Source organism: Brachyistius frenatus, unplaced genomic scaffold (assembly GCF_029030835.1).
Source record: "Brachyistius frenatus isolate BFR_SWC_R1_liver_20210118 unplaced genomic scaffold, ASM2903083v1 Contig_22, whole genome shotgun sequence".
NCBI classification, from domain to species: Eukaryota; Metazoa; Chordata; class Actinopteri; family Embiotocidae; genus Brachyistius; species Brachyistius frenatus.
In genome coordinates, this window is record NW_027210621.1 from 4,831,377 (window position 1) to 4,847,891 (window position 16,515).

The 16,515-nt window shown below is 43.4% G+C and overlaps 1 protein-coding gene across 1 annotated transcript in view; it reads right to left on the reverse strand.

Moving 5' to 3' along the window:
• atrx (ATRX chromatin remodeler) overlaps positions 1 to 16,515 on the reverse strand; it is a 31,289-nt gene that overhangs the window by 8,045 nt on the left and 6,729 nt on the right. The window contains exons 10-29 of the mRNA XM_069697039.1: positions 16,115 to 16,251; positions 15,864 to 16,025; positions 15,647 to 15,761; positions 15,434 to 15,533; positions 15,018 to 15,191; positions 12,801 to 12,942; positions 12,573 to 12,682; positions 11,957 to 12,103; positions 11,691 to 11,868; positions 10,738 to 10,875; positions 10,427 to 10,602; positions 10,215 to 10,332; positions 8,983 to 9,113; positions 8,624 to 8,715; positions 8,354 to 8,493; positions 7,476 to 7,626; positions 7,259 to 7,359; positions 6,344 to 6,452; positions 6,003 to 6,180; positions 5,341 to 5,532 (exon numbers count right to left, since the gene is read on the reverse strand). Of these exons, the coding sequence (XP_069553140.1) occupies positions 5,341 to 5,532; positions 6,003 to 6,180; positions 6,344 to 6,452; positions 7,259 to 7,359; positions 7,476 to 7,626; positions 8,354 to 8,493; positions 8,624 to 8,715; positions 8,983 to 9,113; positions 10,215 to 10,332; positions 10,427 to 10,602; positions 10,738 to 10,875; positions 11,691 to 11,868; positions 11,957 to 12,103; positions 12,573 to 12,682; positions 12,801 to 12,942; positions 15,018 to 15,191; positions 15,434 to 15,533; positions 15,647 to 15,761; positions 15,864 to 16,025; positions 16,115 to 16,251 (2,791 nt within the window). The remainder of the gene's footprint in view (positions 1 to 5,340; positions 5,533 to 6,002; positions 6,181 to 6,343; positions 6,453 to 7,258; positions 7,360 to 7,475; positions 7,627 to 8,353; positions 8,494 to 8,623; positions 8,716 to 8,982; positions 9,114 to 10,214; positions 10,333 to 10,426; positions 10,603 to 10,737; positions 10,876 to 11,690; positions 11,869 to 11,956; positions 12,104 to 12,572; positions 12,683 to 12,800; positions 12,943 to 15,017; positions 15,192 to 15,433; positions 15,534 to 15,646; positions 15,762 to 15,863; positions 16,026 to 16,114; positions 16,252 to 16,515) is intronic.

Here is a 16,515-nt window from a genome sequence, read left to right on the forward strand (position 1 = left end):
AGTCTGTGGTTGGTAGAGCTCCACAGAGAAGGTTGGGAGACAATGTTTTATAGTTTTTAAAACCTCAAACAATATGTTTATGGATGTCAAGACTGCAGATAAAACACGAGAGAAGTGGAAAGCATGGGACCTTTCAGATGATGACAACTACAGCAAACGGACACAAAATCCACAGCAGCAGCTTCTTGTGTACTGGATAAAACACCCAACTGTATAAAAACAACTGTGCTAAACAAATATCAGAATTAGTTTTTGTTTATGGTTACTAGTGTATTCTAGTTTACTATTTAAGCTTCAGCAAATTCTGGGGGGGGGAAAGCAGCAATCTGTTGAGTATTTAGGAGTTGTGTGGTATTTTTATTCAAATGCCTGAAAGAGGAGCATTTCTGACTGTCGACCGGGTAACGGGTCAGTAGAGCTGCAGGTCAAATGACAGCACAGACGTTCCCACTAGAGCAGAGTGCATTCTGGGATACCCAAGTAATCCCCACCAGCAATGGCTCTGGGGTGGTCCGGTCCATCTCCCATCCTGGTGTGGTGTGTGTGTGTGTGTGTGTGTGTGTGTGTGTGTGTGTGTGTGTGTGTGTGTGTGTGTGTGTGTGTGTGTGTGTGTGTGTGTGTGTGTGTGTGTGTCCTAAGGCAGCACTAATGATTGTAGGTAACCTGACCTACGCTATTGTCATCCTTATGGAGCTGCATGGGGAAGCCTATCACTTTACTGCAGGGGAAAAGAGAAAGGAAAAGACGCTGGGTGGGCAGATGCTCAGAGAGAATGCAGTAAACCACCCAACTCAACTCGTCTTGTACAGTTTTTGCCTTCGAGAACAAATATGGGGAGCGCGGTGAGGTGGCGGGCCATGTCTGAGGACAACCTTAAGACTTTCTTCAGATCAGACAAAACGACCTCAACAGTCTCAAGAAGAGCCTAATCATCTACCTTTTTTTTTATACTTCTCAAACAAGGCATCAAACATGCACTACATTTACTTCTATACAAAATCCTTCCTGTTTGTTTCTAATGAGAACAATTTATGCACCCTTTAAGCCAATTTTTTACAGATGAATATATTATGGCTATCCCGCCAGCAGTCCATGATATAAAGCAGTTTCCAATCTCAGCAGCTCTCGCATCACAAAGATGAAAACCACACAAAAAGTGGGCCTCATGCAGTTTATTACTTGGCACAAGCTCCTACATGTACTTCACCAATAGATTTTAGGTGGCGCTTAACTGTAAAAGGTATGATGCAGTTAAACACCCGCCTGCATTAATAGGCAGGATTTTTTTTGGCCACGTCTTCAGATACTTTCCCGAACCGTGAACATTCTCAACCATGTTAACCCAATTTCCTGCACCTTAAACGGCCAAAGAAAGTGTTGAGAATGTGTTAACCATGCTTCGACAGTCTCAGTTTTATTTTATTTCTGTCATTGCCACAACAGTAAACCTCCACTTAACAGAGAAACACATCACACAGGAGGCAATAAATGTGGAGGGAGACAGATGAAAGTTGGGAAAACAGACTTGTCATTGCCTGCCACTGCCCCCCAAAAAAAAAAACCCCAACAACTTTGAAGCGACAAAGTGACAGAACTTCTTAGTTGTTCGATGACAGTAACTGTTTTCAAGTTGTCTGTTTTTTTTGTGTGTTTGAAATGTAATCAAATGGCAGAAACCACTTTTGACACACAGGTGCGTTAACCATAGCAACCAAGGGAGGCCAGGACAGGATCCCGACAGCAGGAATGCAAGCATCCGAGATATTTGTAATATCTAACCATATCTAGTCAAAACTCTCTCTGCCCCAGCTGCACACCAATGATACACATAACTCTAGTGGCCTGCTCTAAACAGTCCCTCTGCAGAAATGCACTTAACAACGGGCGCTGTGCCTGACGTCAGGAGGCCACCCCGGCCCTCACAACCACGTTGTCTTTACACCCTGCAGGACCGGCGTACAAGTCAAAGGGTTTATCTAGCTGTCAGTCAATTAACAAAGAAACAAAATCATGCATGTCACAAAGGGCTAAAACAAGACAATAAACATACCACATTCCTATAAAAACAAGCCTCAGCTAGCAGCGGTAGGGGGGTCTATTTCTACACGAGTTAGCCAGCCGGAGCTGGGGGAAGGTCAGGAGGGATTCACAAGGAGTCCGTGAGAGTTTGATGGCAGAACTGTACTGTAGTTTCTGGTCAGTGCAGCTTTTGTAGCTCGGTTATAAAGTGGGCATGTGGAGCGGCGGCAAAGTGTCGCACACATTGAACAGATTCATTGGCTTTAAAAGGACCGGTTAGAGGAATATACTTCAATCAAACTGCTTGTCGGACAGTTGAACAGCTTCGGTAACCCCCACACCTTTTGGAAAGTCGCGACTGCATGTGACAATTTCACTGAAAGCAACTAATGCTAACTTTAACGCAGCGACTGGCCGACTGTGTGGCGGTGAGAAAGTAAGCAGGGTTGGACCTTCGCTCTCGAGCCGTCTTTACTTTTACAACTATTTCTGTCCCTTTTTGCGCATACAACCAAGTACAACTCTATGAATTATTTTGAGGAGTCTAAAAAGGTGCAGCCTGATTCTCATATTTCCATGATTATCAGTAGTTTGCCTTTAAATCTGTCGACAGCCAGTGTCTTATGAGTCCGTTTTTTATTTTTTTTTATCTGGTCATAGGTTTTGTACCCACTGATTGCCAATGTAGCATCAATGCCGCACTAAAACACAAACCATCAGTTGTACATGTAAGCTTTTCAGTGTTGTCACCAACCTGTAGTAAAGACTCGTGTCTCAACCCCTCAACCATAGAGAGAGATTCATTATAGAAGAGGTGGTACATCAGTGTCTCCACAGACCAGAGTGTAACTAATGAGGGTTAAGGCCCGTCGATGCCTATTGTCTTTTCTCACCTGCGATGACTGGGTTTCCTGCCATTACTATCATTAGAGCTCTCTCCACCTGCATTACAACAAGCTTAGGCATGTTTTCTGAAAGCTGGCAAAAAACACTTACCCACGTAGAACTAGACGGGGCTAGCTGACGGTGGGTACACGAAAAAATGATTTACAACACCACCCTGACAGACTTACTCCTGTAATCTGCTGATCGCTGATAAAATGTTTAGAGAGGATTTTCCTTTAAAGGTCAAAGTGACTTACTACCCCTAATGAGACAAGCATGGTCTGTTTTATTGCTCCAGTCTGCTCCTGTCTATACTGTTGTTCGAGTGCAGCCTGCTCACAGCCGTTCAGGGTTCCTGTCAGAGCCTAATGACCACTGCAGCCATCACCTGCTGAGAGCAAAACACACGAGGCACGCCCACAGTGCGCCTGCCTGACCGACGCAGCACAACACAGGAACATTTGCAGAGAGCGCTGTAGAGTTGTATAAAACTGTCCACAGACTTCCACCACAACTTCTAATTGTACAAGTGGCAACATGTCAGATGGAGGAGTGTGATGAACAGGAAGTAGGTAAGAGTATCTCAGGATGGGTGGGTGGGGAGTCAAAATCTCATGTCTGGGCTGCGAGGCCCTTCTTTGTCATTAGCGGGAAGTGCGCCTGCTTCCTTTGTCTCCAATTAGTTTTTCTGAAGAGCAGAGAGACATCTTTAAGAGAGGGGTTTAAATAATGACCCTTCATCATGCAGCGGAGGCCAGAGGGAGGAAAAGAAAAACAACTTTACTGAGTGCGCTTTGAACATTTGGAGGCAGAGTGGCGAGTCATGGCAACAGATGGTGGCGATGATGGCAGGGAAAAGACGGAGTGGGGTGATGGTGGTCGGGTGAGAGAGTGGGAAAAGTAAGGAAAAGCAGGAGGAAAGTGAAACTAAAGGTAGAATATGAGAGGGAGGGCGGTGCAGAAATAAGCATAGAGAGATCATGACAAAGAGGAGGACAGCAGAGAAAAAGCAAATCTGTAGTCACAAATGCAAAAAATGGGACAAAAATAAGGTGCCTAGGCACAAATATCGACCTCTGTGACCTGAGTTTCGGATCAATATGCCTCTCTGGCTGAGAAAACTTCTCGGTGAAGATTGAGGAGTAGACGTACAAACCTCAAATCTATCTCTCCTTCTGTGCAAAGCGTTGTTGGCTGAGAGTGATGGAGGGTTTCTGACTCATCTTCACATCATTCCAGACGGCAAATTCCTTCCATAATACAGCAGTCCTGCTGCCACATCATAGTTAACCCCCTGGCCAAACAGGTCGGCTTGTTAAAGAGCTTGTCAGCCTCTCCGTCTTTAATACTGTGTCACATAAATGTCACTGGGCTCATTAAAGATCATACAAGACTAACAGGCCGCAGCTCAATGAACACATCTTTCCTCTTCAAATCTCCAACTGTGCTCCGCTACTAACGCTTTAGAGAAAGATGGAGAGTGAGAGCAATGATATCAGCTGTCTCGTGAGTGGGTTCACACAGCGCTCCTACCTGTTAATACCCACGAGGGGAATAGCAACATCTTTTGACGGCATGAATTAAAAGCAGATTTTTCCATAAAGGTGCACTGAAAGGTCTCTTGATTGTCCAATGAAACAGCAAGCAAGCTGCATATACAGTGTTTCTTTTCTCCAGTCTGTTTACCGATTTCTGCAGGTCAAACCAAAACAAAGAGCTAAAAACACTTAAGAAACAGATCTGAATAAACCCAGAGACTGCAGGAGTGGGAAAGATCAACAGAGAAGAGAAAGATAGAAAGGAATAAATGAAAAAAAGAAGCTTGCAGGTTTATAGCAGGGCAGCAGCAGTGTTGCAATGAGAAGACTATTTAGTAAATAGCTGTAAACAGAGAGATCTGTGCAGCTGTGCTGGGTTGGATGGCCCATCTAAGGGCTGTGTGTTCTTATTAAACCCCGGTTGGCCCAAATAGTGACACAGCACCTGCATTAAGAGGAGAGGAGGCGAGTGCAGGATTATGAAAGGAAACGAGAAGAAATAGAAAGACCCTGGAAAGGCTAAACAGGATACAAGCTGGCATTGGATCTAAATAGTTTATCACTAATGTGCTAAACTTCAAAAGGAAGAATATACTACTCGCTGCAAGTCAGGAAAAACAAGTTTGGCATTTAAAATGGCTTTGTGTGCCATGTTTGTTGGAGGACAGAAAAAAGAGAGACTATTTTACTACCGTTAATAGGTTTCAGCTTGATTTTCTACATTTCCTTCAGGGATTGGTCTAAAGAAAACCATGAAATCTCAGTCAATGGTTCTTCAAAGCCCAATTACATGTCTGAGTTCATCTAAATTTAATTTCTAAAAAGCTGCTTAGCTCGGCATTTAAGTTAAGTTTATGTTAAAAATCTAAATGCATACATACAGTATAAGCATGTTTACCTTAGGGAGCATGGGTGTGGCTTTCTTGCTCTTCTTTTCTGAAGGATCATCCAGCATGTCGGGCTCAAAGGTGTAGAGCTCGGCCAGCTCGTTCATTGTAAAGTGCCTCTCAATCTGCTGCTGGTCCACAACACGGAATGACAGAGACTGCTTGGTTACCTGCCGCTCGTAAATCTTCTCCTCCATTGTACCCTGAAAGAAGAGAATGAAATAAGGAGATCAAATTACACGGTTACATGAAGTTCCTCTCGTGGCATTGATGAAGCCACTAAAAACTCTCTGCCCGTCAAAATTACATATTTTTTTTACAAACAAAACAACAATAAAAAAACACAGCTCAGATGTAACTCTTCACATTTGCCTTCATTCAGTACGTGCGGATCTATGAATATGCAACTAGTACCCTCCCCTTGTCTCACAGCGATGTGAGAATGCTGACCAAACATCATAATTGTTAGACATCTACTTTATGTCAATAAAAACAGGTATTACAGTTTAGTGTGGAAGTTGCTGGTATATTGAATAATTGAGGTGGGCCACAACTTATATCAAGCAGTTCATTGACATCCACTTACTTATTATATCTATTTGCTGGTCATTAGTGGCCAGTCAAATTGTAAAGTTACACACACAAAGACACGTGCACAAAGACTAAAGCTCACCTGGGCCAGGAACCGGTAGACATAGACAGTCTTAACCTGGCCAAAGCGGTACACCCTGAAGATACTCTGGACGTCGTAGGACGGGTTCCAGGACGCGTCAAAGATGATGACCCTGTTGGATGCCACCAGGTTGATGCCGAGTGAACCAGCTCGTGTTGAAATGAGAAACAAGCGACCTCTGTGTTGGAAAGTGGCAGAGGGAGGGAAGCAACTTTAAGTACTATTTATGTCCAACAATATTTGTACTTGAAGACGTATTAGGAAACCATTTAAACTTGAGATGTTTGAGAAACTTGGTCTCGTAGTGTTGTATTTTATTGAAGAGAGTGAAGGCAGTTCACCTTATGTTAGTAGTGTCGTTAAACTCCTCAGCCCACTTCTTCCTGGTGGTGGCATTGGTGGAGCCGTCCAGGCGATAGTAGTCGATGTTCCTGAACCACTTGCCTTCACCTTCACAAACACATCACAGTTAAGAAATCTGTTTTGACTATTTGTCACCATCTATGCCCCACAAAATCTTCAAAAGCACACGTGTCACCATCAACTGGACCTTTTCCTTGCCATAAGGACTTACTTTGGGTATTATCAGACAGCAGATAGATGGCTGTGTTGGTTACAGGCCAGCCGTGTATAGCCTTCAAGATGGTAACCCCCCCCCCCACCAGCCTTTTCATAACCAACATTTCAGTATGTTTCCAATTATGGCACTGTGATCTTTTCTTTACAAATTACAAACCCTTGAGCAAACATTTTTTGTGGAATAAAAAGTCAAGGTCTAATCATTTTCAAAATGAAAGCAAAAACAGCTGCTGAAGTTTAATTAGGAACATGACCTTACACCAGCGGCAATGTGTATGTGTGTGTCTGTGTGTGTTTAAGGGTAATAAGCACACTAGCGTGTACAAGAATACATGTTGCATGTGGGCTGTGTTACGAGTCTGAAACTTGCATCTCTGTCAAAACACGTCAGCCTTCTCCAAAGTTACTCTTAACATTTTTTTTTTTTGTTGCTCTCACACAGTTCGGTCAGTTTAAAGATACAATGCAAAACCAGAAAAATGAACCTTGAGACGACAACACGGCTCCTTAGCTCTGTGAGGGGACGGGTTAAATTATTGTACATTGCTCGGCAATTTTAGGATAACATGAAACCAAGAGCCGACTTTGAAATCCTAACATTAAGAAGGAAGCTGTTCAAAGACGCACAAAAGGTCAACACAGTTAGAGCGTCCTCAATAAAAGAATGAAAAACATACCTTTGTACAGAGAAGGTTTGTCTTCCTCTTTAGCTCTGGAAGCCAGCTCCAGGAAATCCTCAATCAGGTCCAGAGAGATGAGGGACTGACTGAACACCAACCTGAGGACAAACATAAAGATACAGTCATGTCAGTCTGATTAATCCCAAACACTTTCCAGTAAAACTGCAAACCGAGAGAGAAAGGTTCTACTTGCAGAAAGTACGGTCACACTTACACTTTGTCATCTATTTCCTCGGCCATGCGCAGGATCTCAAACAGGAGCATTATCTTGCTGGAGTGCTCCAGGATCTCTGCATCTGCGTCGGTGACAAAGTCCCGGTGCCAGTCAGCCCCGGGACTCCCGGGTGCAGAGCTAGAGGCCCGAGCTGTTTGAGATGCACAAAAGGTACAGATTAGTGTTCATAGTCTCACAACGTCGAGCCTGTGAAAAAAAAATACATCAAGCCTCACTATTAAATGATTATCTGCTACATCACAGCAACAGTGTGCAAAAATGTCATAAAATGTGTTTTTCCTGTGTCCATATGCTCAATCAAAATCCTGATCCTTGATAATCTATTTATTGAATTACATTTTTTCCTCAACTTATATTAACATAATAATACAATGACATCTAACATACAGCGACCCCTGAAGCATCACAAAGTCAGCTCAGGTTTGTTTTGCTTTACTTTAGTGGGTGATTATTGCACACAACCCAAAAACACTTTTCCATTGACTGAATCACCTTTAACCAATCAGTTAGAACCACAAAAACTGAATACTGTACTGAGTTCAAACTATGCTGCTTAAGTTGCTATCTAATGCCAGCCATCCAAATCTGCAAGATCTGTCCAATTTCCAGCTGCTAGTATCAGTCAACACTAACTCGATGTTTTTCAGACAATTCAGGAACAAAAACGGAGCTACAAGGCTACTAACATTCAGAATAACATGTGGAAATAAGTGGTAAAGAGCACCATTGGTTTTTTCAAAAACGGGTGTAACTAGTCTTGTGTTTCAGTGCCAAAAACAGTCCAGATATTCCCACATACAGCTCTAGTCCCTCTTTCATCCAGCCAACGACCCAAAATGCCCACGTGACAAACTTACGTTCCTCAACAACCTCAGGTCTGCTTCGACCTTCTCCGTTCTTGCCACGAGAGCTGCTGTTCCACTCCTTGATGACCTCCACATCATCACTGTCCGAGTCATCGGAGCCCTTCTTTTTTCCTTTACCTTTCTTCTTTTTCCTATCAGGACGGAGGAACGCAGTAGAAGACGGGATCAGTGACAGTAACATATGCAGGAGAGAGGGGCCAGTTAAATGAGCTCGTATCGGTGTAAATGTAGAAAGAAACAAAGAAATGGATGTGATTTTACTTTTTTTTCTCGTCCTCAGAGGTCATACTCATGGAGGATTCATCTGTTTCTGAAGCGATGAATTCGTCCATACTGTCCTCGTCGAAGAAACCCTGCAAGAGAGTGCACTTTGTGTGAGGCTCGACTGTGCGGTGATATAGGTCAACCAAACACAGAGCGGGATCGTGGGCAGCAGAAATGATGCATAAGGGGAAAATTCTGCTGCGGCGGCAATATGTGTGTTGTTCTCCCCCGGTGCATGACCTGTCAGCAGTACGTTTCTATTGTTTTCCCACAGTGTATGTGTGATTTGTGCTAATGTATTCCCAGTTTTTCAGTTGGTGTTTAGTGTGGTTTAGTTTCGTCTTCCCCAGCCCTACCCTGTTTTCTTTACTGATGTAGTCCAGCTGAAGGCACCAGGGATGGGTCCAGATTCTGCTGAGCATCTGGAAATCCTGGAAGAGTTTGGTCCCCGCGCGGCCACGGCCCCCCTCAAAAGCATTCCCAACACCTGCACGCAAGGGAAAGAGAATGAGAAGGAAGATGGCTGTGTGTTTGCAGTATGCTCTCAATCTCTGTACACATACAGACAATAAAACACAGAGTAACAAAACTTAAACCTTCACGTCTGCCCCTAAACCTGACCCGTCTATTATTTACACAAATCAAATTGACAAGCAAATGCGGAAGCAATGTGGAAACTTAAAAAGAATCTATGGAGGTCAGTATTTAAATGTCTAATCTCAGTCGTCTAATATGTTCAATCAGCTGCTTCCCAAAGTGAGCGGCAGCATGTTGGCCTGCACTGACCCCACGAAGTCAGAAGTTACTGCGAGTATCAAACAAGCAGCAGCAAAAGGAGTCACCCTGCAGACTGACTGGTGGTCCAAAGACACCACTGTGGAGGTCCAGAGCCAAAGTCACAACATCAGCAGTGTGCACTGTGGACAACCCGGCCTAATGAGCCACAGCACCCCCCCCCACACCACTCCTGCTCTAACATACCAGCTCTCCTGTTCTTTGTTTTTGGTTTTGGTGTAAAACCTCCGGCCCCTACTGCCTCTAAATTTCTTTTCCTTTTCCTTTATGCCCCCACACCCCCCACCCCACCCCCTTTTACCCTACACCCTCTGCTCCCTCTCTCCCAGAGCTCTTCATTAGGGAGACGTGGGAAACTGGGCTTAAACCCTGCCTGCGGCACTGTGCCAGCTGCCACGCACACACACGCACGCACGCACACATTCTTGAGAGGAAAGTCCACTAAACGACTTAACAAAGCTCCACCAAAAAGGCCTTCCATTTATCCAAAAACCTTGTCTGAGTAAGCGACATCCAGTAAAGAGAGCACTTTTAGGAGAAACAGGACTCCTGCAGCGGCTTTAGCCTCGTCCTGGACTACACAGTTTCCAGTGGAATTCTCAAATGAATTATATTTTGGTCTGAGCGTAGGCTGAATATTTGTCTGTGCAATCAGACTTGACATGGAAAAAGCCCTGCTAGCCGCTGCTGACACCCAAAAAGTTCACAATTGTTTGAACCAAGTAGGTCAAGTGACCGCCGCCATTCTCCAGACCCGGAGCTCCACAAAGCTTCATGAGATCATGGCTCTCACCTGTGAAGTGCTCCAGGTAGTATCTGTAAAGTTTACACTGGATCGGAGTTATTCTGACCGACAACACGTACTCGTGTTTGGGAGGCAGGAACTTGGTGAGTGCTGTGTAATCTTTCCTCTGTGGAGAGCAGAAAGAAATTATTCTCTTTAGGAGGCAGAAATAAATAAATCAAACAGAGGCTGAATTAACAGTTTTACACATTTAGTTTTACCTGGACACAGCCAGCCAGCATCTCATAGAGAATGTGAGCCCTCTTCTTCATGATCCGGACATCGTGAAGCGTGGAGTCGGCGCACTGACCGTTCTGGATGGGGTTGATGAAGCGGTTCCTGAACTCCTTAACTGACCCGAGCAGGTTTTCCTTGATGAAGTTCACCATGCAGTGGTCTGGTAAGACGGAGGTAAAAATGTACATTTTGACAGGCACACAAAATCTTAACCTACCATCCTCTGAATAAAACCAGTTTGTCAATTACAGAACCTTTTTAATATATGGACCACACAGAAACAAGGAAGTCTCACATTCAATGAGGTTGTTTTGGAGAGGCGTTCCCGTCAGCACAACCCTCCTCCTCGTCCTGATAGAATTCATCGCTTTGGACACGGCAGAAGCTTCATTCTTCAGGATGTGACCTTCATCGCAGATCACCAAGTCTGGACCTGATGAGAAGGAACAAGGACATTTTTAATTTGGACAATTTTAGGTCTGTCACAACAATAACATCCCACAATAAAAGTTAAAAAAAAGAAAAGAAAAAAAAGAATACAGTAGAGGTCTTTTTCAGCCTGAGATCTAGTGTCAGAGATTTTAGCCTCATTTAATGTTAAAAGCTGGCTTATTTGAGCCACATATAACTGATGTTATCTGTCTGGGTGTAAACAAAGCTAAAAGGTCAGCAGGTTAAAACACTGGCACTGCTCATGCTCAGGGGTTTTGTAGTTTGGCCTTAACAATGTGTAGTTTACCAATTAATGGAGTGTTTTTATTGCAATTTCCAGCACTTTATCTACTTATTTTTGGTCAAAAGAAGTTAAGCACTGCAATCTTCCAGTATTAGCTGTGTGTTTGCCAAAAAGCAAACTTCACATTTGAAAAAATAAAAATCAATAACATTAAGTTTTCTGTTACATGTATTTTGTAAAGAATTTTACGTCATCAAAACAACCGTAAAGTTTCCCTGGAGTGCCAACTCTGAAATTGAGATGTCTATAAAAGGTGGATTGGATGTCAGCTGGGAATTTGTATTAAAAATCCAAATTTATGTTTGTCAAGTGTATGAATGTAATCTTGAAGTGATTAAAAGCTGCATTAATTAAAGATACGACTGTCCGGGCTGGGGCCGCTCTGCCAATACACAGATCATTTTACAGACAGCAAAGAGAAAGGTGGCCCAAAAAGGAGTTTGTTTTTTTCTGCATTATTTTTTACAATTGTGTTTTCTTAAGCTTTAATAAAACTTAACAAAACGCCGTACCTGGATCTACCAGCGTCTTCTGAAAGGTCTCTTTGAGTTTCTTGCTCTTGATGTTCCGGCCCTGCGTCAGGTTGCGGTACATCTCGTAGCCCATGATCATAACCCCACCTGACTCTTGCCACTGCTGGAGGGCATACGAGCGCTCCTGCGGCCTCTTTACTGTGGCCAGCTCAGTCACCTGTCAAACGCACCAAGGATCAGTATGCTAAGCGGCGCACTGCTGTCAAACAGAAACAGTTTGAACGGTTACAAGAGCGACGTCTTACCTCTAAACTCTCCTCATCCTTCATTCCTACTTGCCACTTCTCAAACTCGGTGAGCCAGTTGAGGACAGTGTTCAGCGGACAAACCACCAATGCTGTGGTGAAATCGACTTTATCACAAAGCAGCAACGTGTGAAGGAAGGTCACCACCTACAGGGCAAAATGAGAACTACAGTTAAACACAGGGACAGCAAACCGCTTTGAAAACATTGATTCACAAAGGATCTGACAAGTACACAGAGTATTACAAAGTATTAGAGTCACATCAGGAAAATAAACGAGAGGAAGATGTTTTATTATTTTGCATTTTGAGAACATGTCAAACTTGCGGTGTTAGTGCCAGGCAAACAACATTTTGACTTTAATCTCAACATTTCCACTGTATTTACAGCATTCAAAACAAAGTCAAATAATCTTCCTCTTCTTATTCCTTTGCTTGATGTGAAAGAAGTTGATCTGATGAAAGTAACTGTTAAAAGTTCTTCCAAAGTGAACTGTGTTTTATTTATGTCAAAACAAAATAACATTTCATGCAACTTCAGTTTCTTTTATTCCTATTGCACAGCTTCAGTGGTATTTATAGCCCAGACAACAGAGACATGCTGTGTGTGTTCCTCACCTGCAGAGTTTTTCCCAGACCCATGCAGTGAGCGAGGATGCAGCCAGAGCCGACAGATTTCTCAATCTTCTTCATGGACTCACAGCAGCAGTCCCACATAAACTGCACCCCTGAAACACAACACAAAGACAGAGGGGCCGACATTAGTCTGAAGCATCTTACCCTTGTTCCACTGATATTGCTGTCAGATACAAATGTTTTTAGCGACTGAATTCACTTCTTCCTTACCATCGACCTGGTGAGGTTTGAGCTTCGTGACGAGGTTCCTGTGCACCTGCAACAGCGGCTCCTTGGTCTCTTCATCCTCATCCAGCACCAGCTTGGTGGTGATGGGACAGGTCACCTGGGAAGACTCCTCCACCACAAGCACCTGAACACGGTTTAGAGGCAGGGAAAAGAGGGACACACAAAAAGATGGAATTTGCTGAAGTCAATCATGTATAACCTGAAAGGAAAATACAAGCTCATATCCTGCAATCTGATCATTGAACTGTAATTCTGCAAGAGTGCTAATGGACAGCTTTCATCTTTCTAACACAACTAAATATCTGCTGTTTTATCTCTGACCAGATACATTTACATCCGCACATCTTTATACGAGAAGAAAGACGAATTACACTAATGGATCATCATGCACTGTATTTACCTTTCTGAAAAAACAAACGACCCTGCATGGTATGAGGGTAGTTATGCCATACTCTAACTCTACTAAAATATTTTATTATTTTTAAAAACAAAAACCTAGCTGCTAATTATGTTGTTGGCACACTGGTGCCACTGAATCATGAGCGTGCTGCTCTTGGCTCATTAATGTTCGCAGGAAAATTGAACCACTCCAACTTGACTTCTCCACAGAGTTGACTGAGTCTTCTATGAAGCCAACTTGACCCGAACACACACCCACAAACAAATACACGCAGACAAAGCTGGTGTGACCATCAGGTTGAACAAACTGAGGCAACGATGGCAAATAAGGGTTGGCGTGAGAGGGCGCAAGAGTTAAAAAGATAGCTGTGTCCTTATCAGTCGCATCAAACAGCTGCACAGCCAGCTGTGGCTCTGTGTGGCCATCATCTCCCTCCCGTGATTCCCTCCAGATAACGATGTTTGGTTTGGTCGCACGGCTCTGCCCACCCACTAACTGCTTATGTGCTGTTATCTACATCACCGTTTAAATACAGAGGAAGCTTTTTGTGCACCGTTACAGACTTGTTTTACATGAACACCGAGGTTTAAAAAAAAAAGAAAAAAAAAAGAAAGGTAAAAGCGTGGCTGCAAAGCTCAATGTATCCTGAAAAAGATGTCACTAATTGTATTAAAATTGCGATCTTGATTCATGCCACTGCTGCATTTTCATTAAGGACAATAGCTGAATAAAAACCAAGTGCTCCTACTTTCTGCAAAGCAGCAGAAACCCACATTGAGGAAAATAAACCCAGTGAGAGTGAGTGAGAGACACTGGAGAAAAGACAACACTCGTCCAAAGGTTGTGTAAGCAACAGAAGAGACTGAAGTTTATGGTTTGTATGTTCAGTGTCAGATTCAGGAAGCTGCTGCATTTAAGCTAAAAACAAGAGTGCTTCCTTTCTGTTGTCCAGTTGATTTACAGGTCCAACATCAGGCACCATGTTTTTTGTTGCGTTTCCTTCCGTACCAGTTAAATGAGGGCAATAATCAACTATAATGAGAACAAATTAGAGCGCGAGAATTGTGATCTCAATTCCAAGCAAGAAAAGTGATATTTATTCAATCTGGAGTCGTGCAGCCCTCGTGTGCAGGTGTTCCTTCGAGTGTACCATTTAAAAGCATCATAATTTCACCTGTTTGCTGCATGAATGTGACCCGAACCCCATGTGATGGTGAACTGCTGATTGGATAGTCAGGCAGCTTAAGAAATATCGGGTAAAAAGAGTTGGTTTCCAGTCGTTCCTGTGAGCTCCCAAACCGGCATTAGCAACCACATCATGCTGTGATGAGATGTGAGAGGAGCTGTTTTTGGCCGACACGTCGTACTTGCAGGCCATGTGACACTTATGTTTCTCACACTTTGGAGGAGTAGATTTGGAGTTTAATCATTTTAAGAGTGTTACAAACCCGCCCGACTTGCAGTGGTTCTTATTAAAACCTCGCTCTGTATCTGGCTGAATTTTCAGAGAACCGGTGTTACCCTGGCAACCAAATGTTACACCCAATTCACTTGGGTATATGATTTGGTTTAGTGAGTATACAGTGTACACGTTCCACTGCTGCACGGCTCATCATTAGCTCCTCTAACACATTTCCACGTAAAGGACTAAAATGTCCTCACAGTATCGAATGAGGCCTTGAACATTTAACCTGGTATTCAGTGTTACTGGGTCACTACTCCACCGACGTGGTGACGATGCAACAGCTCTGGGCTTTGAAGTCTGCATTTCCAATAACAGCAGGACATTTCATCGGTACCTCTCTGAGTTTCTCCCTGAGTGCCTCTCTCTCAGCAATACGTTTCCTCCTGTCCTCCTCTTCCTTCAGAGCATCTCTCGTCTCCGTCCGCAGACTGTTGACCTTCAGGATTTTGCGAATCTTTTTGCGGCCTTTGCGCGCTTCATCTTGGTCGTCTTCATCTTCCTCTCCACTCTGTGGAAATGAACATTAAGTTGAGCCCTCTGATCTTTAGCCCTTAGGAAACATTTTTATCAGAGCAACCCTGAGATTCATTTGTGCCCTCAATAATCCTCACAACACACTCCAGGGTAAATTGTAATTACATTTTATGCGTCATGCATGACTGGACTAGCAAACTTCATGCGGGTCCATCACCTCCACCAAGGAAAAAATAAAGTCTGGGACAGTTCAAGAGTGCATCGCATTTAAAACACCTTCTCATTGCTGGAAGAGGAATCCTGAACTTTGATCCTGCGTCGCTTCTTCTTCTGCTTGTAACTTCTCTGTTTCTCGTCATCCTTCTTCTTTGAGGATCTGCACATACAGAGCACAATTTAACTGAGCAAGAGCAGCACTACGTGAATCCAGATCCACTGGCATTAGAGGAAACTGCTGTCACTGATTGGACGGGAGATCGATCTTCTCACCTGGTCTTTCGACGCTTCTCATCTTTATCTGATTCGCTGACCTCCTCACTGATCCCCGACTCTTCACTGGACTCGGACTTTTCAAAGTCGGAGTCTGCAGAGTCGTCGCTGCTCACTGACAGACAAATAAAGAACCAAGAAAGAGAGTCACTTTACGGTTTATGATTTGAAAATATTTGTAAACAGAGTTAGACAAATTAAAGATGAAGAAATTGACCTTTCTGCCCTGACTTCTTCTTGCCCCCTTTGCTCTTCTTCTCAGCTTTCTCGTCTCCTGATTCACCCTCACTCAGGGAGAGTTTATGACGAAGCAGTTTGTGGCGTCTGCCTCTCTTCTTCACTTCAACATCAGAACCAGAGTCTTCTGAATCGTCATCGTCTTGACGGAGAGAAACAAATACTTTGAGCCCAATCACAGTTCGGCAGACTTGTTAGAAATTGACAGGTTATATTTAGTAAATATGGAACCTTGCTGCTCTTCTTCTTCATTTTCTTTTTTGACTTTCTTGGAGTTCTCGTCCTTATCTCCTTCATCATCAGAGGAGCTCTCTGCTCCCGAAGAATAGTTAGATTTGATTTGGGCGAGAAGCATTTTCTTAGCAATCCTTTAGGAAAAGAAAATACAGACAGACAAAACAGGAATGTTTAACATGAAGCACACAATATAAAGGTGCTTTTACAAAATGAGTTTAATTAAAAGAGTCTGAGCAAAAACATTTCAAGTGTTTCAGTCTTACCATGTAAAGCTCCCTGACATGACTTATGTTGTAAATTAACGCTATAGAATTATAACTAATTTCATAGTGAATGCTGCCCAGTGGACACGTTGTGAAGTACTTCAAATGAAAACTTTCTTCCGTGTTCTTCGC